The sequence below is a fragment of the Mus caroli genome, unplaced genomic scaffold (assembly GCF_978045245.1).
Source record: "Mus caroli unplaced genomic scaffold, Mus_caroli_1 scaffold_1, whole genome shotgun sequence".
Classification (NCBI taxonomy): Eukaryota; Metazoa; Chordata; class Mammalia; order Rodentia; family Muridae; genus Mus; species Mus caroli.
The window spans coordinates 169,853,615-169,874,278 of record NW_028227256.1 but is presented as its reverse complement, the minus strand read 5'-3'; the positions used below and the strand labels follow the sequence as shown (position 1 = coordinate 169,874,278).

Below are 20,664 nucleotides of genomic sequence, written 5' to 3'. Positions count from 1 at the left end.
TAATGGTGCCACTGCAGCCACACTTTGCAAACATCTCCAGCACCAATTGTTACCCTATAAATTATCCTGCTGGGTTGATAGAGTTCACAAAGGGAACTTGCAGTATCTTAGCTTGCATCTCAGGGATAGCATGTGCATGGGCTAAGCTCAAAGGATCCTGAACTTGGTTTTCTGGGGCTGTGTGCTTTCCAAATACTTAAAGAATTTTGAACAGCAGACCCCAAACTTCTGTTTTGCACTGGATCCTTCAAGTTTCATAGCTAACCCCTACATCAGATCTTCTCCATGTCTTAAGGCTTCATAATTAATCCTATGGATTAATGGTCATTCTACTCTTTGGATTTAACTTAGGTAGGAGATATAAGACATTCAACTCTGGCTCTATTGTGTCACTAACTTCTCAAATGTGGAGGCCATTTGCTCAGGCTGAGAGCTTCTCGGTATGAGAGCAGTTGTGCAACCACAAGTGGTTGAATGTGGTGCCAGTGTCACAACTATGCCTGTAGCAAAGTCATTCAGGAAATGCTGGACAAAGCAATCTAGGAGGGTGGCTATGAGTAGGCGAGGATGCTGCAGGGGAAGTGTTGCACACAGCTCTTTGCACTGCTGATATTGTTGCATGTTGAACCATGACGTCTCTAAGAAAAAGCAGAACTTGATGTAGGTGTGAACTGGATTTTTCTGCTATGTTTAAAGACCTGACAGTGTTCCTAGAGAGATAGCTGTGCGACTGGGCATCTAGTTACACACCGTGCAAACTCAATAAAGTAACAAAACCTTTCTCAGTCTATGCCACCTCAAAAGTGGCTTCATCAACTCCTGGAGTCGCAAATGATGCAACATGAAGAGAGATGCTTTGTTAACTGGTAATGTAGTTAATGTGAATCATTTCTGGTATTGATCATGACCAATTGGTATATGTACTCTAAATATGGCATGGCCCTTCCCTATGACTAATCAGTGATGCTGAGGCCATGTTAGACCCCACTTAGAACCATGGGATAATTCAAATAAAGCACAGCTAGATGCTTTTAAGTCCTCTACTTGGTGGGTTTCCATCTGCTTCTAAAAGCACTTTGGTTGTGAAAGGAAGAATCTCTTTGTCAATGAACTCCAATATTTATTTTTCTACATGTTATAGAGACTCAAATGTTATATTATCACTGGAGGGAACTTCAGCAAAATCCAATTTTGGAGAGAGCTTATGGCACAAAGATATTTTGAAAGGGGATTAAGATTTGCATGTCATGTGTGAGGCTCCATGTTTGAGCCTCAGGGGAATTAATACGAAGTTGGGGAAATAAGACACATGTATAAAACTTTCCTTTGCAATATGAAACGAGAAAAAGGAGAAATGAGAAATCAGGCCCTTGGGTTCTGAATTCAAATTTCACAAGCTTTGATGTCAGTTGAGTCTAGATTTTCATTATGATGGAGGTGTGTGTGTGTGTGTGTGTGTGTGTGTGTGTGTGTGTGTGTGAGAGAGAGAGAGAGAGAGAGAGAGAGAGAGAGAGAGAGAGAGAGAGAGAGAAGATATTTGGAGCAGCCTTAAATTTGAGTTATCCTATATGTGGAGGGATCTACTCAAGTTTTATGGATTAAGATTAAAATAATTTCTTGGAGTAATTTTAATACAGCAATGCTGTATAGAAAGAAAAAGAAGCTTTGGTAATAGAGAAAACAGATATGCCATAAAGAAACAAGAGAGAACTTAATGAGGCTAATGTAGTCATCAGGCTATGAACCAAGCAGGATATGATAGGAATGAAAAGGAAGGGCTGAGTTTGAGAGATAGTGCAAGGAGGGGCAATGAGGAAATAGGCACCTAATAACCTTCACTTGTGTATCTATTTGATTTTAGCTTCTGCTCTGTACCAGTGGAAAATTAATAGTACAAAACAGATATGCAAGAAAGATGTCAAAGGGAAAAGACGAGGTTAGTGTTAGAATTGTTGAATCTGAGATGACGTTGGTCCACCTAAGTAAGCAGTTGGAAGGAAGCATTCTCCTTCCAAGGAGAAAGTATGTTCTAGGGGTATTGTCAGAAGGCAGAGAGTGGCAACAGAATCTGCTAGCTATTTTCCAATATTTGTTTTCGCCTTCATCATAGGGACAGAGCTCTTGATGGTTAAAAGGGCAGATGACCACCAGAATAGACTACACAGTCCCTCTCTGCTTGTAAAGTGTGATCATGCCAAGAAGTTCAGGTCAACAGAATATAAGTAACGGTAACATATATGCCTCTGATGTCTTTTAGAAGGGGAAAAATTGCTCTCTCCATCTCTTTTTCTTTACATTTTATTTTGCTATGGTAGCTGGACCTCTGAGAAATGTTAGGAATCATAACAAGAAAGCCAAGTACTGAGGTTGGTGATATAGAAAGATTCAAGTCAGGAACTGTAAGGCTTAGGTTCAGAGCTGAGCCTGTAAGCAAATCAGAAGCCAGATTGGGGGAGGTAGAATGGACGTGGATTTGAGCCAGGTGGGTCTGTGTTCATTTGATGAGCCTTTAATTTAAGTTTCCTACAAGATGGGCTGTGAAAACCTCTGTTTCATAGAACTGTTATCAGGGCACACAGAAGGTGCTTAAAACATATTAAACACACAGTGTAGAAAAACATAAAGTGAAAGATAATTACTCCTGATGGCCTTCACACCTTCAGTCATGTAGAAGATCAGACCAGCCTCTAACAATAAGCCTAGGATCAAACTTGGTAGAATGTATGCCAATGATGTATATACATGTTAGATTCAGGTGTATTTGAACCTACCAACTTAGTCTTGAAAAAAATTATTGAAATCCAATGACCCTTAACTCCTCATTTCTAAATATGGATAACAAATAGTGTGCAATGAAATAGCACTTATGGATATCTGGATAGTACATATGAATGGTGGTTTCAATTATTTTTGATGCAAAAAAGAATTTGAGACAGGGTCTTATAAGCTAACAAGAAATTGATGAAGCAGACCAAATAGTTGCAGAAACCTTAGGATCCAGGTAAAAAAGAAATGTCTCACAGAGACAACATCAGCTGACTAGCCTTATTTCCCAACTTCCATACAGTGGACCAGAAATGGGACGAGTAAGACGAGGCCATGCTTCTAAAGGAGAAACAAAGACTAGAAAAGGCTACCACCGATGCAGGATGAATGATGTATGTTCAGATTCCATTGCTGTGGCAGAAGCTGTAGCACAAGTCAAAGGAGGACTGATTTAGTGCAGAGTCTCTTGGCTCCACCGATGTAAGCCTTGGGAAAGATGGAACACAATTGCAAGGAGCATGTGACAGAGGCCAGCTTTTCTCCACATGGTACCCAGTAACCAGAGAAAGAACAGAAAAGTCTGGAAACAAGGTGTCCCTTTCTACAGCATATCTTCCAGTAATTGTTGTCTCCTGATTAGACGTGCATCTCCTAGCTTCTATCACTTCCTAATATGGTCATCCGATTTTGTATATATCAAAAGATTAACCCATTGGTGAAGTTAGAACCATTGTAATGGATCACTTCCCAAAGGCCATTAGGTAAAAAACTAAGACTTTATCATATGAAATCTATGGGTTGGAACAGATATGCCATATTCAAACTACAACTCATGGTAAAGTCTGTTTGCAGTGATCTTGATACAAGCTGGAGTTATCACAGAGAAAAGAGCCTCCCTTGAGGAAATGTCTCCATGAGATCCAGCTGTAAGGCATTTTCTCAATTAGTGATCAAGGATGGGAGGGCCCATGGTGGGTGACGGTGCCATCCCTGGGCTGGTGGTCCTGAGTTCTATAAGAGAGCAAGCTGAGAAAGTCAGGGGAAGCAAGCCAGAAGCAGCACCCCTCCATTGCTTTTGCATCAGCTCCTGCTTCCAGGTTCCTGCCCAGTGTGAGTTTCTGTCCTGACTTCCTTTGGTGATGAATAGCAATGTGGAAGTGTAAGCTGAATAACCCCGCCCCCCTCAACCTCCCAATCTGCTTCTTGGTCTTGATGTTTTGTGCAGGAATAGAAACCCTAAGACAACTGTTGTTATGTATATAAACCCAATGTTTTCTGGACTCAGAGTCGCTTATCAGCATTCATGCAGTGAGTGCTAGGTGGGCGAACCTGAGTTCAAGCTTGAAAATAAAAGACTCTTGTGAGTTGCAGCGGACTTCGAGATTCTTGGGCTTGTCTGGGTTTCCCGTGAACTCAGGGTACAACACAGGTAGTGTGTGTTACTATTTTGAAGGAGATTTCGAAGAACTATAGAACAGCACTGGTTGCCAAAGGACAGGGGAATAGCAGGTAAGTGCTATGGAAAGATACCATGACAGAAAATGTTCTGTCCCATCCCTTATGCAAATGTGGGGATGCATGTATTTTCCCTGAAGGTGTAAGATTGCCACTTTGGATACCTTCAAAATTGATGATGATCTATTGACTCAGTAAAGAGCCTGATTTCAGGTATGAAGGACTCTGGCTGAGCCCAGAGTCTACAGGGAGACTGAAATGGTGGCCCTTGAAGCCAATCAAGAGGTCTCAGGTTGATACCTTTTGTACAAACTACACTGAAAATGCCACCAGCAACACAGAGTCAGACAATAAGGCTGATATAAATGGTGGAGGAGAGAGTTGAGGCCTGGGTTTGGGAAGTAACCTGGAAGCTGTATTTTAAATATGTCTGATAATTATATTAATGCAGATACATCTAGTCAGGGGAGAAATTACTGGATCTATATTTTTCATTCAGTGGCTTGGTTATGTCTTTCTAGACTTGTTTATACAAATGACTACCTCCATTTTAGGGGCCATTTCTTTGACTACCTGATGCTTTGGTGGGCTCCATTCAACTATCTGGAGCTAGCAAGCTTACAACAAATTAATGACAAAGACAGAATTGCCATCCAAAGGGGAATAAAAACCTTGTCACTAACTGAGATCTGCCAAGGCGTAGAAGAATTGTTCCAGACTTTGTGGCCCAGGTTTTACAAACAGCCCAAAAGAGTCTTGTTGCAGGGGGAGGACCTTACCAGTTTTTAGTTTTTCTAGTTTTTTTTTGTTTTTAGCAGGATGAGCTAAATAACCCAGGCCTGAGGCTACATCTCTTCTCACTTGAGGCCATTGTAGATTTTTGCAGGACTAGAAGTCAAGATGCATCAGGAACACTGACGAAATAAACAGGAGATGTGTGAAATGGATGAAATCCTGAGTGAATGTGATCTTGGTAGTTCTGAGGAAGAGGGAATTTGGAGCAGATATCACAGGATGTCATTAATATGGATAGAACACAGTGGATAGACTCTCTGTAAGAGGCAGCCTTCATCCTTTTTTTCATTAAGCTGGGGTACTTGTGGAGCAACAGATCATTCCATGCATCAGATGTTGACCTGTGTTTCATCAGACAATATATTGTGTATCTATAGGTGGACTTTACAAACACACATTCCATGAATAAGTACTTGCCAAAAGCTGCTATTTAAGTCTCTCCATCTCTTTTTCTTTACATTTTATTTTGCTATGATAGCTGGACCTCTGAGAAATGTTAGGAATCATAACAAGAAAGCCAAGTACTGAGGTTGGTGATATAGAAAGATTCAAGTCAGGAACTGTAAGGCTTAGGTTCAGAGCTGAGCCTGTAAGTAAATCAGAAGCCAGATTGGGGGAGGTAGAATGGACGTGGATTTGAGCCAGGTGGGTCTGACAATAGAGATGGTTAGAAAAGAGAATTTAAAAGGATAAACAAATAGGAAGGTGTCAGGAAATCACCTGGATTTGAGAACTTGACGGGCTAGGAGGTCTCTAACTGGATAGAGGAAAATTTCCTGTGGCTCTTCTTAGAGTCTATGAAGAGCATATACCGTCTCCCTGGAGCTTATGAAGCCACACAGTCTCCTGTCACAGAGGTCACCATCATCCATGTCCCAGCAGATTAAACCTCAGTCATTGTCTTCTCATTCTTCCTCTTGCTCTGAATGCCATATAGGCCATGGGCACTTCACCTCAGAGCATCTGTGTGCTCTCTTCTCTTTTCTCACCAGATTCTCCACACTCCTTTACCTTATGTAGGTCTAGTCATCAACATTGTCCCATCAAAAAGAGTTATTCTGACTGTCACTGCTCTAGAGGCAGTGGGGCCTAGGAAAACAAGAGCCTCAAAATGAGGCAGACTAAAGCCTCATACAATAGCTAACTTCATTCAGGGCCTCAGATAATTTATATTCACAGCGTTAAGAAAGGTCCTCATATAAGCAATACTCACATGAGTTTAAACCATACACAGTCACAAAGACAAGCTGTGTTTGACTGAATGACAACAGCAAAGACAATGGGTTCCTCAGCTTTGCAGTAACTCTGGTGATAACACTGACCTCATGACTAAATAATCCAATATCTGTGGACTGGCATAAACTGTTTCTTAAGTACAAATTGAGGACGAGGCTGGAGGATGACTCAGTGTGTCAGGTAATTGCTTTGTACGCATCATGACCTGAATTCATATCTCTAGCACACACCTGTATCTCCAGCACCATGGGAGGCTTGGGGTGGGGAAGAGACAGGCAGATTCCTGAAAGCTCATTGGCCAGCCAACCTAGCTGAATCAGGGAACTCCAGGTTCAATGAGAGAACCCGTCTTAAGAAAATAAGGTGGAGAATAATTAAGGAAGACATTGAGTGTTGACTTCTGACCTCCTAATGCAGGTGCACACACATGCACCTGCATGCACATAGGCATACCCCTCTCCCCCATGCACACTTACTTATAAATACCCCCAAACAAACAAACATTGTTGAAGGAGCTAAAATAATACTATAGACCACTGGAAGGAAATAAAGAAGGGTTGGTACACTGTAGTGAGACAGGGTGGGGGTGGGGGGAGGATGCAACAGAGAGAGAGAGGAAGTAGGGAGGGTTGAACTGTTGCTTAACACCCACTGCTACCCTTTGTTTCTTCATGAGTCTTTAAATAACTATTTCTTGTTCTTGTTCATTTTTTGGGGGATGGGGCAGTAGCTGAATGACTTTGTTGTTGTTGTTCTCCATCCCTCAGTTAACAGTGTGGCTAGAAGCTCCCTCTGTATCTGAGATCTGGGAGGATGAACAGAGATAGCTTTAGTATGCAACACTGAAAGAAGAGATATAATTAGTCAAAATAAGCCAAGAGAGTTTTGAGAGCAACAAGGAAGGAAGGGGCTGGGCAATAAAAATCCTATGTCACTCTCCATCATTATAGAAACTCCTGGGTCACCCTTGTTTTGTTTTGTTTTGTTTTTTAGAAACCTACAACATTCTACAACCAGAGGTGTGGTGTAGCTTTATTAGTGTTTTTTTTTATATTAGCATATACTTTAATTTTGAATAAAACAAAACTCACTTGACCTCTGAGTGTCTATGTATCAATGTTTTCATCTGAAAATGTGTATTTTAATTCTATCCATCTTATAGCGCATCATGGGATGGAACAAAGTAATAATTGTGGTGGAGGGCTTAGAATTATGTCAGACAAATAGTGATTGCTTCATACATGGTTAATTCTTGCTGTTATGGGTGGGAGACAGGAGAAAAGATCAAAGGGCAAGGGTTGACTAGATAGACGCAGGAATGGGAGGAAAAAAGAAAATAATAATAGGAATACAGGAAAGACTTGTAGAGAGAACATGTAAGAAGCAATGTGATAGACGTCTCTGTCTTGTGTCCCTGGAATCTAACTGGCCCTAGGGCACATTAAAGGCAGTCAGAGTTCACAAGACCACGAGACAGTTGAATCAGATCATAAGACTATAAGTCTTGGTTTTGAAAAAGCTTTTCCAGCACAAAGAAGTCATGAGTTCATTGTTTCTAACTTCCCTGGTATCAGTGAGTTCAGGGAAATACAGAGAGTTCTATATACAGTTCTCCTCAACCCACTCTTCCGCTGCTCTGATGCTTGGGAGGGGTAGAAAAGCAGTATGGGACTCCATGTTCAGCATTGCATAGAAAGGACCACTCCACCAAGGATGTCAGCAGGAGAATCTAGAGCACATTGTACCCTTAGGAATTATCTGCAATAGTCCTTTAGAGGGGAAACATGGGTAAAATTAGGGTAATGGGCACTTATGATTTCTTTATCATTTTGAGGATCCCTGACAAAATGAGTATCTCATCCCTGGTTTCCTTTTAGAACCCTAACACCATGTACTCAGGCTCAAACTGCTACCATGTTTCTGCCTGTTTAGCTTACTTGGACCATTACACAAACAATAAAGTCCTGCCTAGGATCTCTGTACAACAGAGCCAGGACTCTTCCTAATAAAGCATGAAACACAAGTGTGAAACACAGCAATAGAAGTAGCTAAAATATACATGATTTTGAAACATGCTCTCACTACATATGGAGGGCTGGCCTGGAACTCCCTGTGTAGACCAGAATGGTCTGGAGTTCTTCTGTCTCTGTCTCCCAAGTAATAGGATTAAATGTGTATACCACTACACTAGTCTAATATTTTTTCAAAGACTTACTATATTTGAACACACACATGTCCCACCACCACCACCACCAAGAATACCAAATACAAAAACAAAATAACAGGAATCAACAATCATTGATTGTTGACATATCTCAATATCACTTCTCAGTCATATCTCAATATCAGTTCTCCCCATAAAAACACGTGGGCTAACAGAATGAATGTGAAAACTGGATCTATTCTTCTGCCGCATCCAAGAAATGAAGAAATGGTTCAGAAAGTGAAAGAAGACTGGTTTAATGTGATGAAGCACATTGCTTGGGTCTTAAGTTCTCACTCTAGTTCAGTAGGTTGAGTATAATTTGAACAGAAAGCCCAGGAAACTCTGCTGAAACGAGATCAAAGGGACACGTCCCTGCCCTCCTGTGTGTATTTTCTAAAAAGTTATGACATAGTAGGACTTGAATCCTAACAAGGTTCAGAACTCACAGGTTTGCAGGCAAAGGAACCAGATCCACAGATGGTGCTGGGCCATGTCCAGTCAGACTCCAGTCTTCTGAGGAAAAATAACTGGTGTGGTAGCTGCTTTCACTTCAGTGTGGTGTTTCCGGAGCTGGAGGGAGGAAGTGTGAGCTGATTAAGAAGTGTTACTTCTTAACCTACTTACTAGTGTTTTCCATTATACAACAGCAGTGCATATTCATTATTAATTATCCAACAAACATTTATTAAGTGCCTACTATGTGCCAGACATACCATGGATGTTGATCAGTAGCTAAAAGTAATGAGTTCCCCTTGTGGAGTTTATATTCTTTATAGAGGGATTGATAATTACACAGGAAATTTCAGTAAATGGGGATGATATGCTGCAGCAGGAAGAATTGCAGGAACCTCTGAGGGTGGAGGCATCTATTCCAGGCTAGGGTAAGTTAGGGAGATTTCTGAAAGGAATTGACAATGTAGCCGAGACAAATATGCAGAATGAATTAGTATTTTTAGGCAAAGGGTTAATTGTATTTTGAATCACAAGAATAAGCCATATTCTTTGAGTTCAGTGTCTCCATGTTTGCATCCATTGCCTCCTGCCCACTGGCCCTATAAAGTCAGCATCTGTGATGCTGGAGATTGCTGCTATCTCTCCCACTGACCCACCATCACCTAGTTAACTCCCCCACTCACGTCATGAATCAGCACCAATTGTCTCTACAACTGAACTGCATGGAGCCCTTAGTGAGACAAGAGCAGCTAAGCTGAGAACACCAAGACCCACTCTGAACTCTCAGTGCAAGCATGTCAGATTCCAAAAGGCAGACACACATTTCCAGATAGCAAGCCAAAGGTAGAGCCATCGATGGATCTGAAGTCAGAGCCAGAGCTAAACTAGATCCAGAGGAGACCTTACCAGAGCATAAATCAGATTCAAACACAGAGCTGGTCCAGAAAGGTGTTCACCATTAGACAGAAAAGGAAGAAGTGGTCAGTCACAGAGGAACTCCAAGCACCGAGACGGGTTTGTGGAACCAGACAAGGAACACGAGAGACGCCACAAACCATCCTGCAGTAAATGGGCCGATTCCTGGTCATGACTGGTGCTGAAGATGGTACCCTGCTCTCAGAGGAGGACTAGAGACACAGAGCTTAGTAGTCTAAGCACAGAGAGAAATGACACCTCAACTGTACCATAACCCTCTGGAACATTGCAAATACTCAAGGAAACAAGAAAACTGACTCAAGAGAAACTGACCTTGTCACCTGAGCTGAGAGCTCCACTGTAAAATCACATATTACACAGAGACACACACACAGACAGACACACAGACAGACACACATACCACACAGACAGACAGACACACACCACACACACACAGAGACACACACAGGCACACATATACAGACACACACACACAGACACACACAGACACACATACACAGACAGACACACACAACATACACAGAGACACACACACAGACACACAGAGACACACACAGACACACAGACAGACACACATACCACACAGACAGACAGACACACACCACACACACACAGAGACACATACACAGACAGACACACACAACATACACAGAGACACACACACAGACAGACACAGCACACACACAGACACACACACAGGACACACACAGAGACAGACACAGCACACACACAGACACACAGAGACACACAGAGACACACAGACAGACACACACCACACACACACAGAGACACACACAGGCACACATATACAGACACACACACACAGACACACACAGACAACACACACAACACACACACAGAGACACACACACACAGAGACACACACACAGACAGACACAGCACACACACAAACACACAGACAGACACACATACCACACAGACAGACAGACACACACCACACACACACAGAGACACACACAGGCACACATATATAGACACACACACACACACAGACACACACATACACAGACAACACACACAACACACACACAGAGACACACGCACACAGAGAGACACACAGACACAAAAATAAACCAAACCTGTCTCTTCCTTAAACTACACTCCCCCAAGTAGCAACTCTTAATCAAAGTGACTTAGAAATAAACTTCCATAGAGTGATTATGAATATATTCTCATTTCTTGACATGTTCAAAGATATGAAGGCCCGCTTAAAGAAATGAAAGTAGACATGAATAAAATCTTAATGATATAGGAAGCTAATTGTTAGATATGAGAGTGGAATTAAATAAAGAAATGGAAATACAAAAGAAAAATCAGACTGAATTGATGCTAAAAATGAAAAGCTTAAGAAAATTAAATGTGCAGTGTGACGCCTCTGCAACGAAATGTGTCATGAGGAGAAAGTAACAGGGATTGAAGACATAGTAAGGGACTGAGATATTAGGTCAAAGACAGTGACTGGTTTAATATAAGTATGTAAAATGTGTGATATACTTAGTACAACATGGAAAGAGAAAATTTATGAATTATGGAGAAGTTGAATTGCGTGCTAAAGGTGTAAAAAAATATTTTCCACAAAACCATAGTAAAAATAGTTCCACATTTAGGGAAATAGTACAAAAGGTACACAGAACACCAAATAAGCATGAATAGAAGAAATGTTTCCTCCATGTTAAATCACAGTTAAAACACTCAATACATACCTAAGAAGGTGTATTGGAGTTTGCAATATACTGAAGGAATTAATGAAGATACCAGAAGATGGTAAAAACTATTTTTAAAAAATTAATTTATTTTTAATTTATTTTTTACAGTGCATATTCCATTCCCTGACACCCCACCCCCTACCCACCCTCTGACTTGTCCCCATCCCACACCTCCTCCCTACCCTACCCAGTGTTTGAGAGATCTCGGGAGTCCAGATGAATTGAGACTGCTGGTCCTCCTACAGGATTACTCTTCTCCTCACCTTCTTTCAGCCTTCCCTTATTCAACAACATGGGTCAACTGCTTCTGTCCATTGCTTGGGTGCAAATATCTGCATCTGACTCTTTCAGCTGCGTGTTGGATCTTTCAGAGGGCAGTCATGACAGATTCCGTTTTGTGAGTGCTCCATAGCCTCAGTAATGGTTTCAGGCCTTTGGACTTCCTCTTGAGCTGGATGCCACCTTGGGCCTGTTGCTGGACCTTCTTTTCCTCAGGTTCCTCTCCATTTCCATCATCTTTCAGAGAGGAACAATTATGTGTCAGAGATGTGACTGTGGGATGGCAATCCCATCCTTCACTTGATGTTCTGTCTTCCTGCTGGAGATGGGCTCTATAAGTTCCCTCTCCCTACTGTCGGGCATTTCATCCAAGGTCCCTCCCTATGAGTCCAGGAAGTCTCTCACCTCCCAGGTCTCTGGTGCATTCTGGGGGGTACCCCATCCTCCTATTTCCTGAGGTTGCCTGTTTATATTTTCTGCTGGCCATCAGGGCTTCAGTCCTTTTCCCTCACCCAATACCAGATCAGGTTCCCCTCTCCCCCCCCCCCACTCCCTCCCCCACCCATTTTCCCTCCCAGGTCCCTCCCTTCCTCCCTACTTGTGATTGCTTTCTTCTCCCTCCCAAGTGGGACTGAGGCCTCCTCACTTGGGCACTTCAGCTTGTTGAGCTTATTGAGTTCTGTGGACTGTATCTTGGGTATTCTGTTCAGCTTTTTTTTTTTTTTTGCTAATATCCACTTATTAGTGATTAGTAAAACTTCTTAGGTTCATAAATTCAAAGAGCTACTCTTGTGAAAATGGTCATTTCCCTTAAACCAATCAACAGATTTTCAGTGCAATCCCCATCAAAATTCCAATAACATTTTTCACAGAAACAGAAAAAGCAATCTTAAAATTCACCTAGAGGCACAAAAGACTCTAGACAGGCAAAGCAATTTTGGATAAAAAGAACAATGGATGGAGGGTGGATGGGGGAGGGGCTCGTGAGCCCTCACTCCAAACTGAGGAGCCACTGACAGTTGATGACTGCTGCAGAAGGGACAGTTATGTTTCTTTGGTGTGGCCACTGGTAAGTTGTCCACGCTCAAGATAGTCCTACATTTGTGAATATCTGGTCCTAAGTGCATAATCCATGCTAATTTGGGCAGCACTAATTGGATTCAATATGTCTTCCACATAATCACGCATATACATATATATGCGTGATTATGTAGAATATATATATATGTGTGTGTGTGTGTTTGTATGTATATGTAGATGCATGTACATTACATAGACATGAAATTTATAGGTAAGGCAATCTGTCAAGGTTTTTGAGACAGTGATTCAGGAGCAGTTGGAAGGAGCAAATGGAGTGGGTAGATATGATCATAATATATTATATACGTGTATGACATTCTCAAAGAATAAATTTTAAAATACTTTTCAAAGAAGAAGAATGTAGGAGGTCTCATTGTACCTGATTTCAAGTTATATTGCAGAGGCATAGTAGTACAACCTGTGCAATAGCATTGACACAGATATACGGGATTCAACTGAAGGTCCAGATACATGCCTTCACGCGATCTTTGATAAAGATGCCAAAAATTACCAGAGGATAGACAGCCTCCAAGCAACAGAGCTGGGAAAATCCTTCATCTACACGGAGAAGGATGAAACTAGAACCATAGCTCTCACCCTCTGCAGAAATCAGCTCCAAACGGGTTGAAGTTCACATGTAGGACCTTAAACTCTGGTCCTGCCAGAAGAGAAGCTAGGGAAAACACTACAAGATATGGGCGTAGGCAAGGGCTTTTGGGACAGGACCCCAGCTTCTCAGGAAAAATAACCAACATTTGACTAAAGGGACTTCATGAAATTAAAAGTTTGTGTATAGCACAGGCAACAGTTTATCAAGTGAAGAGGCAGCCAAAAAAATGGGAAGAAATATTTGTAGGCTGAAAATCTGACAGGAGATTAATATTTGTAGTATAAATATAGCTCAAAAAGCAAAATAATAAGAAAACAATCCAATTCCATGTTTTCCCCCGGAAAACCTGGTTTAGGTCCTAAACTTGAAAAAAAAGAAAAAGCAATACAAGTAGTCACTCAATGTTTTAACAATGTGATCACCATCCTTAACCACCAGGAAATGCAAATCAAAATGACTGCTGTTACATAAGAATGGCTTTTATTATGAATACAAATGACAGCCAATGCTGGCTAGGATGTGGAGAAATGAACATGGTGGTTCACAGCCATCTGTAATGGGGTGGATTGATGCCCTCTTCTGAAGACAGCTACAGTGTTCTCATTAAACAAACAAACAAACAAACAAACAAACAAGCAAGCAAGGATTGCTGAGGTGAAGTCTTTGGGGAATGTTTCCTCAAGGTCAGCACACAGACGCTGTGTTCCAGAAGTGGCCAAGGTTTTACCTCATCTTGTCAGCTAAACTTAGTTGTGTAAGAGTCACCCAGTTGGAACTAGTTTTGAAGACATAACAGAGTCATGGAGAACAACTGAGGCTTGGCACTGTGTGGTAGAGCTTGATTTCCCCCCAAAAGACAAGGAAAAAGTTATAGATAAAAGTGCAGCCCAGTTTCAGCAAGGGATCCCACCATTTTGGAGAAGCCAGGACCATGAATTGACTACCAAGAACAGCAGTAGCAGTGGAGTGGAGTCAGCCAGAGCCTAGAGGGTAGGCAAGCGGTGTGTGCTGCAGAGGGCAGAGCTGGAGAAGTGAAATAAGCCCCTTGGTGGAGCCCAGAAGATTATGAATGAACCCCTGATAATTGGACTTTGAATAATTTATACCTTGGGAGTTCGATTTTCCTTATTCAGATTGTGACTGTGTCTTGGTTCTTCTCTCTTGATGTAAAAAAAGTAATTTATATTTGATTTGATAGGAGCCCACAGTAGAAAAAATTTGAACTTTAAAACACTTTGAATTTTAAAAGGACTAAATTTTGAAAACACTTACATGTGTTTAAGTGTTTGAATTTTTTTAAAGACTGTGGTGTTGAGGCCAGCCAGTGGCTCACATGCCCGGGTTTGAGCCTGGAAGGCATCTTGGAATCTGGAAGAAAAGAGGGAAACTAGACAGCGTGAGAAAGGATGGAGCTAAGACAATTTCCTGATCAAAGCTCAATTTTACTATTCAGAGACACGGGGTTATAAAGAATGGGGAGGGGCCCATTCCTGCCAAATCATCCTTGGAGTCCAGTTGCAGGTGACCACTTGAATACTGCTAGGTGGCAGGTAGTAGCAGTGGGAGTGGCAGAACGATAGGGTGGCAAACTCTACCCCCCATGATCTCCTGGTGATAACAGTCAAACCTGATCAGCCAGATTTCAGGCTGGGGGTGGGGGGAGGGCAGGGGAGGTTACACTGTGGTACTTTAAAAATTTGGAATGTTTCTATTGTAACATTGATATTAATAATGTATGATCTTGGGAAGAACAAGGAAAGAAAGGTCGTGGTTTAACAATGATCTGTTTGTGTGTCAAGTTGACAACGGGTCAATTGTGCTGGCTAGTTTTATGTCAACTTCACACAAACTAGAATTATCTAAAAGGAGGGAACCTCAGTTGAAGCTATCCACCCCTAAGATCTGACTGTAGGATATCTTTTAAATTAGTGATTAATAGGAGAGGGCCCATCCCATTGTGGGTGATGCTATTACTGGGCTTATAGTCCTCGGTTCTGTAAGAAAGAAGACTGAGCAAGCCATTAAGAGCAAGCCAGAAAGCAGCAGCCCTCCATGAGCTCTATATCACTTCTGTCTCCAGGTTCCTGCTCATTTGAGCTCCCATTCTGCCGCAGACCCTCTGGGCCCCTTTGTCAGTGTGGAATGGGTCTCTCATTGTGGGTTGGCAAAGCATTGGATGAATGACAAACAGATGGACACAGGAGAGGTCGTGTGGAATCTGAATGTAATGTCAAATCGAGCATCAGACTTTTTATGCAGAAGACAATAAGGAAGTTGGGTGACACACCAGCAAGGTACAAAGAGGTTACTGGAATCTTACATAAAACAGAGGAATGCAAACACAGAAGGTCTAACGGGAACCACCTGGGATAGAATTCATTGTTAACAACTGGGATCAAAAAGGACTCTACCTAAGATTCACTTAATCTTAGAAGTCAGGGTCAAGGGCTTCGTCCCCTTGCCATAGTTCTTATTTTAGTCTATTGTATAGTTCACCTTCCCCTTAGGCCACTGTAAATACGTGTGTATGGGTGTAACTCAGCTACAGTCTTAGAAGCCAGGTGTGAGGTCTTTACTCTCCTAGGGCAAGGGCTTTCACACCCAAGTCATGGTTCTAACTAGGGAGTTCTGTTCTAGCTAACCATCTCATGAATAATGCAATACTCTAAAACCATAGCCCCATCTACTTCCTAAACCATTGTAAATTCCTGTATATGGGAGCGACTTGGCTTTTATTGATAGTGTAATACCAGAGGCTATTCTGAATGTCACTGTCTAGCTCAAGGACATTCTAGGACTGTGGAACACTGGCGGAAGGCTTTAGCTATGTCAGAATTCAATCTTAAAAGGCATTAATAATAAAAAGAGCATGTGGATCCATCCACTAGACTAACGCAGGAATGGAAAATTAATGTATGGGTTAGAGAGAAATCCAGACTCCAGGAGCGAGTTTCTGTGAAACTCTTTTTGCTTCATGAGCAGCTTTTAGGCATCCCTGCCTGACAAGCTGACTCAACCAGAGTGTCGTGGCACCATTCTCGTTTTCTTGGGGATGAATGGTGCTATAGGAGTGTGAGCCAAATAGATCCTTTCCTCCCCAACTTGCTTTAGGTCATGCTTGTTTTGTCACAGCAATGAAAACCCTAACTATGACAGAGTGGCAATAGGATTTATCATTTTAGAGGTCTCTAGGGCCTCCCTGGTCAATAATTTGCGAAGAGGTAACCCATCACTGGTCCTGGCATTTCATCTAACAACTTAATAGGCTTTGAGAGTTGCTTTTCCAACCCATGTAGAATACCTTTAGAATAAACAGACTGAAACAAACTGTTGTTTTTGCTGACTTTGGAGGGGGGGGATTTCTCTTATTTATTTTGTCAGTTACTCACTGGTTAGCATTAAAAACAAAACAAAATTAAAACAAACAAACAAACAAACAAAACAAACTCATGTAATAATACTTTTTAAGAAATGGTAAACAGGTTCTCAAAAACTGCAGCAGTTCATTTGAATTACCAGTTGATATCAAGAGTTAGCGACCAAGGTAAAAATGTTAGCAAGCTCCAGGACAGGATGGAGATGTGTCCCATCCTCAGTTGGGTTTCCTTATTCTGCAGCACTCTATGGGTCTCTCATGCATTTCCCCATCCTCATGGACTTGGTGGGGCCTAGGTCATGTCCAAGGTAGAACAGTTGGGTTCCCCTGCCACAGCTGTGCCTGATGGATTCTGATAGGCTTTTGGTCATAACTTAGCCGTGACCACACCCATTATCTCTCTACCACCCACAACACAAATCTTGCAGAATTGTCTTCAGGTGACATAAAAAGACCCTTTTCTTTGTTCTCTATTCACTCTAGATTAGCACTTCATAAACCTAACTTACATGGCAGTCTAAGTCCTTTAGATTCACCAAACCCTCTCCTAGCCCATAAACATCCATGTTCCCAATTGGGCCCGTCAAGGCTACTGAAGTGCCATGGTAGTCCTGCGGTCTCTGGAAACCACCATTCTTAGTTCTCTGGTGGACAGTCATATACTGGGCGTCATGCACATGATTAATTTCCTTCTTATCACTTACCCCAGTGTACCCTCTCCTCTGTCTGACTCTTCCTGAGGTTCCAAGGATCCCAGAATGGACTCTTTGGACATCCAAACCCAGGTCCTCATGTTTTCAGGACATACGTCTTACTGAGCTCTCTCCCAAGCTCAATTTCTGCTTTTACTGAGATAAAAAAAGGCAAAATTCTATTTATTACTCTTCATATATTATGGTATATGTAGACAGGCATCTGTACACCAAAACCAATTATTTCTGGTACATGGCCACAAAGTTTCATTAGTGTTCTACTTCTGTCATCTCTAGTACACAATGCAAATTATTATAAATAATATATAATTTTATCCTATTTTAGTTTGTTCTCTTGTAAACTAATTTCCTAGAAACATTTTCAAGTTCTCACTTTATGGTGCTTAAAATCACTGGCACAATAAATGACTCCTCTTGGTATTTTTATCTGAGACAGTAATCTCTCTGTAAGGACTAAGGTGCTAAAGACCCTAAGGTCTACAAAATGGGAGGTGCTTTGTGTCTTATTCTGGTTTCTTCTAAAGTATTTTATTATAATGAATTATCATAAACTGAGTGACTTCTAAATAGTAAATATATAAATATACGCATCATAGTTTTCAAGGCCAGAAAATAGAAGAACAAGGTTCTGGCTTATTCAGGGTCTGGTGAGAACCTCCTTCCTTGTAAAAGTTTCCTGTTACTGTGGAAGAATCATGTCAGAAGACAAAGGCAACTCTCCTGAACACACACACACACACACACACACACACACACACACACCTCATTCATTTTATTTTATTTTGTATATGTGTGTTTTGTCTGAGTGTATGTCTATGCATTTTTGTCTGGTGTCAGTGGAGATTAAAAAATGGTGTCAGATTCAATGAAAGCAGAAATACAGATGCTTATTTCCTGGGTTATGGAACTTGAGTCCTCCGAAAAAGTACCAGCCAGTTAACCACTTAGTCATTTCTCTAGCCTCTCCAGGGTCACAAGTCTCCACGAAGAGTGGTAATTTGCCTCCCTCTAGTGACTTAACTGCCTTCTAAGGCCTTACACAATATCATCATCTTGGAGGTCAGGAGTTCAACATCAATTTTAAGGAAGCATAAGTATTCACATCAGAACTTTCTGAACTCTATATAGCTATATAAAACATGTAGACCATAGTTTCTGATTCTATATTAATACTACACTCAAAATACATTTCTTATAAAGCTATTTTTATGATAAAAATTTATCAAATAAATTGTGCTTCAATGTCATTCCTTGGGTAACTTTGGCAAACTTATATGTCACAAAATTGCAAACTTTATTAATTTAATTCTTATGGAATATAAGATTTTGACTTGTAAATTCTTTACAGATATCAAAAGATACAGAATAGCTTAAGTTTTAAATTCTGAAAGAGATGACAACACTTGATAGGTCTCAGTGTTTCCTGTCTTCACATGAATGAAAAAAAAAAAAAGAGAGAGAGAGATAATTTGAAGCTGTTTTTAAAGCTGCCACAGCTATGGATATAACAGTACACCATGACCTATAATTCCACGTGCCAAGAACCAGCAGCCATTTCCCCACTGTATTGGGTCTGGAGAGAAAAGACTGAGTCTATGCATAGGCAACATAGAACTGGGGGGAGGGGCAACAGGGAAGAGAGGGTATAAAAGAATAACTGAAGCTGTAGAGTGTGCAGAGAAAGCTGGACATAGGACATGGAACATAGCACAGATTTTTTTTTCTCAACAGGACAGGAATAGGTGGGAGGCAAGGGAGCCAGCGTGAGAAATGGGAAGACACAAGTTACAAATTTAGTTTTAAAGGCTTTATTTAGCTTTATTTGTGGTTCTGGATCCAGGAAAACTTTTATTCCAGAAACCAGAGTAAGTGTTCCAATGAGCTGAGCATAAGTAGCTGGCTTTCTGGACAGAGCATCCCTGAAGGAGGCAGAATCGAGGAACAAGGAGTAGATTTGTGCCTCAGCCTTGGTTCTAAAGTTGCTTTCCTAAAAGCTGGGCCAGGAGGCAGAGCAACAGCGAGATAACTGGTGAGTATGGGTTGCTTTACATTATTCATTTTTCTGTTTTCCTACATAATAACTTTATTACCATGCCAACTGACCCTAGCTTGTCAGGGCTGGGGGCCATAACTCAGTGGTGGGGATTGCCTGGCATGTGAGAGTTTGATCTCTAGCAACACCAAACCAGACAGTCCAGAACAGGAATTACCACACAAAACTGTTTGGAAAATCTTGCTGTTATTTCTCTTTCTTCTGATTTCTGAAACCAGGTAATAAGTTAGTCAGTTACAGAGCTTGGTACAAGAGACTCCATTTTTAAATCCTAGTTTGGTCTGTCAGGGTCTAGCTTTGGGAACTTAATTCCAAACGACAGTGCCATATTGTGAAATCATTGCTTATTCCCACTTCTGGGAAAGCCTTCCATGGTTATCTCGTCATTAACTAATTTGCTAGACTGTGTGAAATACCACTCTGAAGTGGTGAGATTGGGAATTGAAAAGGAAGAGCTAGCTCTGCCATTATCTCTCAGATCTGAAAAAAGAGATATTTGCTAGTAGGTTGATCAAAGGCTCAGGAGGGCCACACCCAAAGAAACGGGTTAAAAAAAAAGGTTTATTAACTTTTACTTAAATTGAAACTTAACCTGACTAAGTTGGATTCCTAACTACACTGAAGTGATCAGCGCCTTACCACATCTGCCTGACAGAAAAAGGAAGGAAGGTGGTCTCAGAACATATACCACTGGAAGCCTTGGCTTCCTCTATTACAGTGCATTCAATTAAAAAAATACACATACATATATGTATATGTATATGTATATATATATATATATATATACACACACACACCTATATATGTGTGTGTATGTTATATATTCACAAATGTATATATAGTCTATATACACAAATGTATATACATATGATATATATACACAAATGTGTACACATATGGTGTATATGCAGTCCTATAGATACAAAAATGACTGATCAGAGTAACTCTTGACTGCCTGGTCTGGCCATAATCGACACAT

General features: G+C 41.2%; 1 protein-coding gene across 2 annotated transcripts in view; it reads right to left on the bottom strand.

Annotated features, from left to right (window-relative positions):
* Positions 1–9,875, bottom strand: part of Cd84 (CD84 molecule) — a 35,360-nt gene extending 25,485 nt beyond the window's left edge. For both annotated transcript variants that reach the window (XM_021167596.3, XM_021167602.3), the window contains exons 1-2: positions 9,818–9,875; positions 8,905–9,028 (exon numbers count right to left, since the gene is read on the bottom strand). In XM_021167596.3, coding sequence (XP_021023255.1) covers positions 8,905–8,950 — 46 coding nt within the window. In that variant the 5' untranslated portion in view covers positions 8,951–9,028; positions 9,818–9,875. The remainder of the gene's footprint in view (positions 1–8,904; positions 9,029–9,817) is intronic.
* Between the last annotated feature and the right edge of the window lie 10,789 nt (positions 9,876–20,664).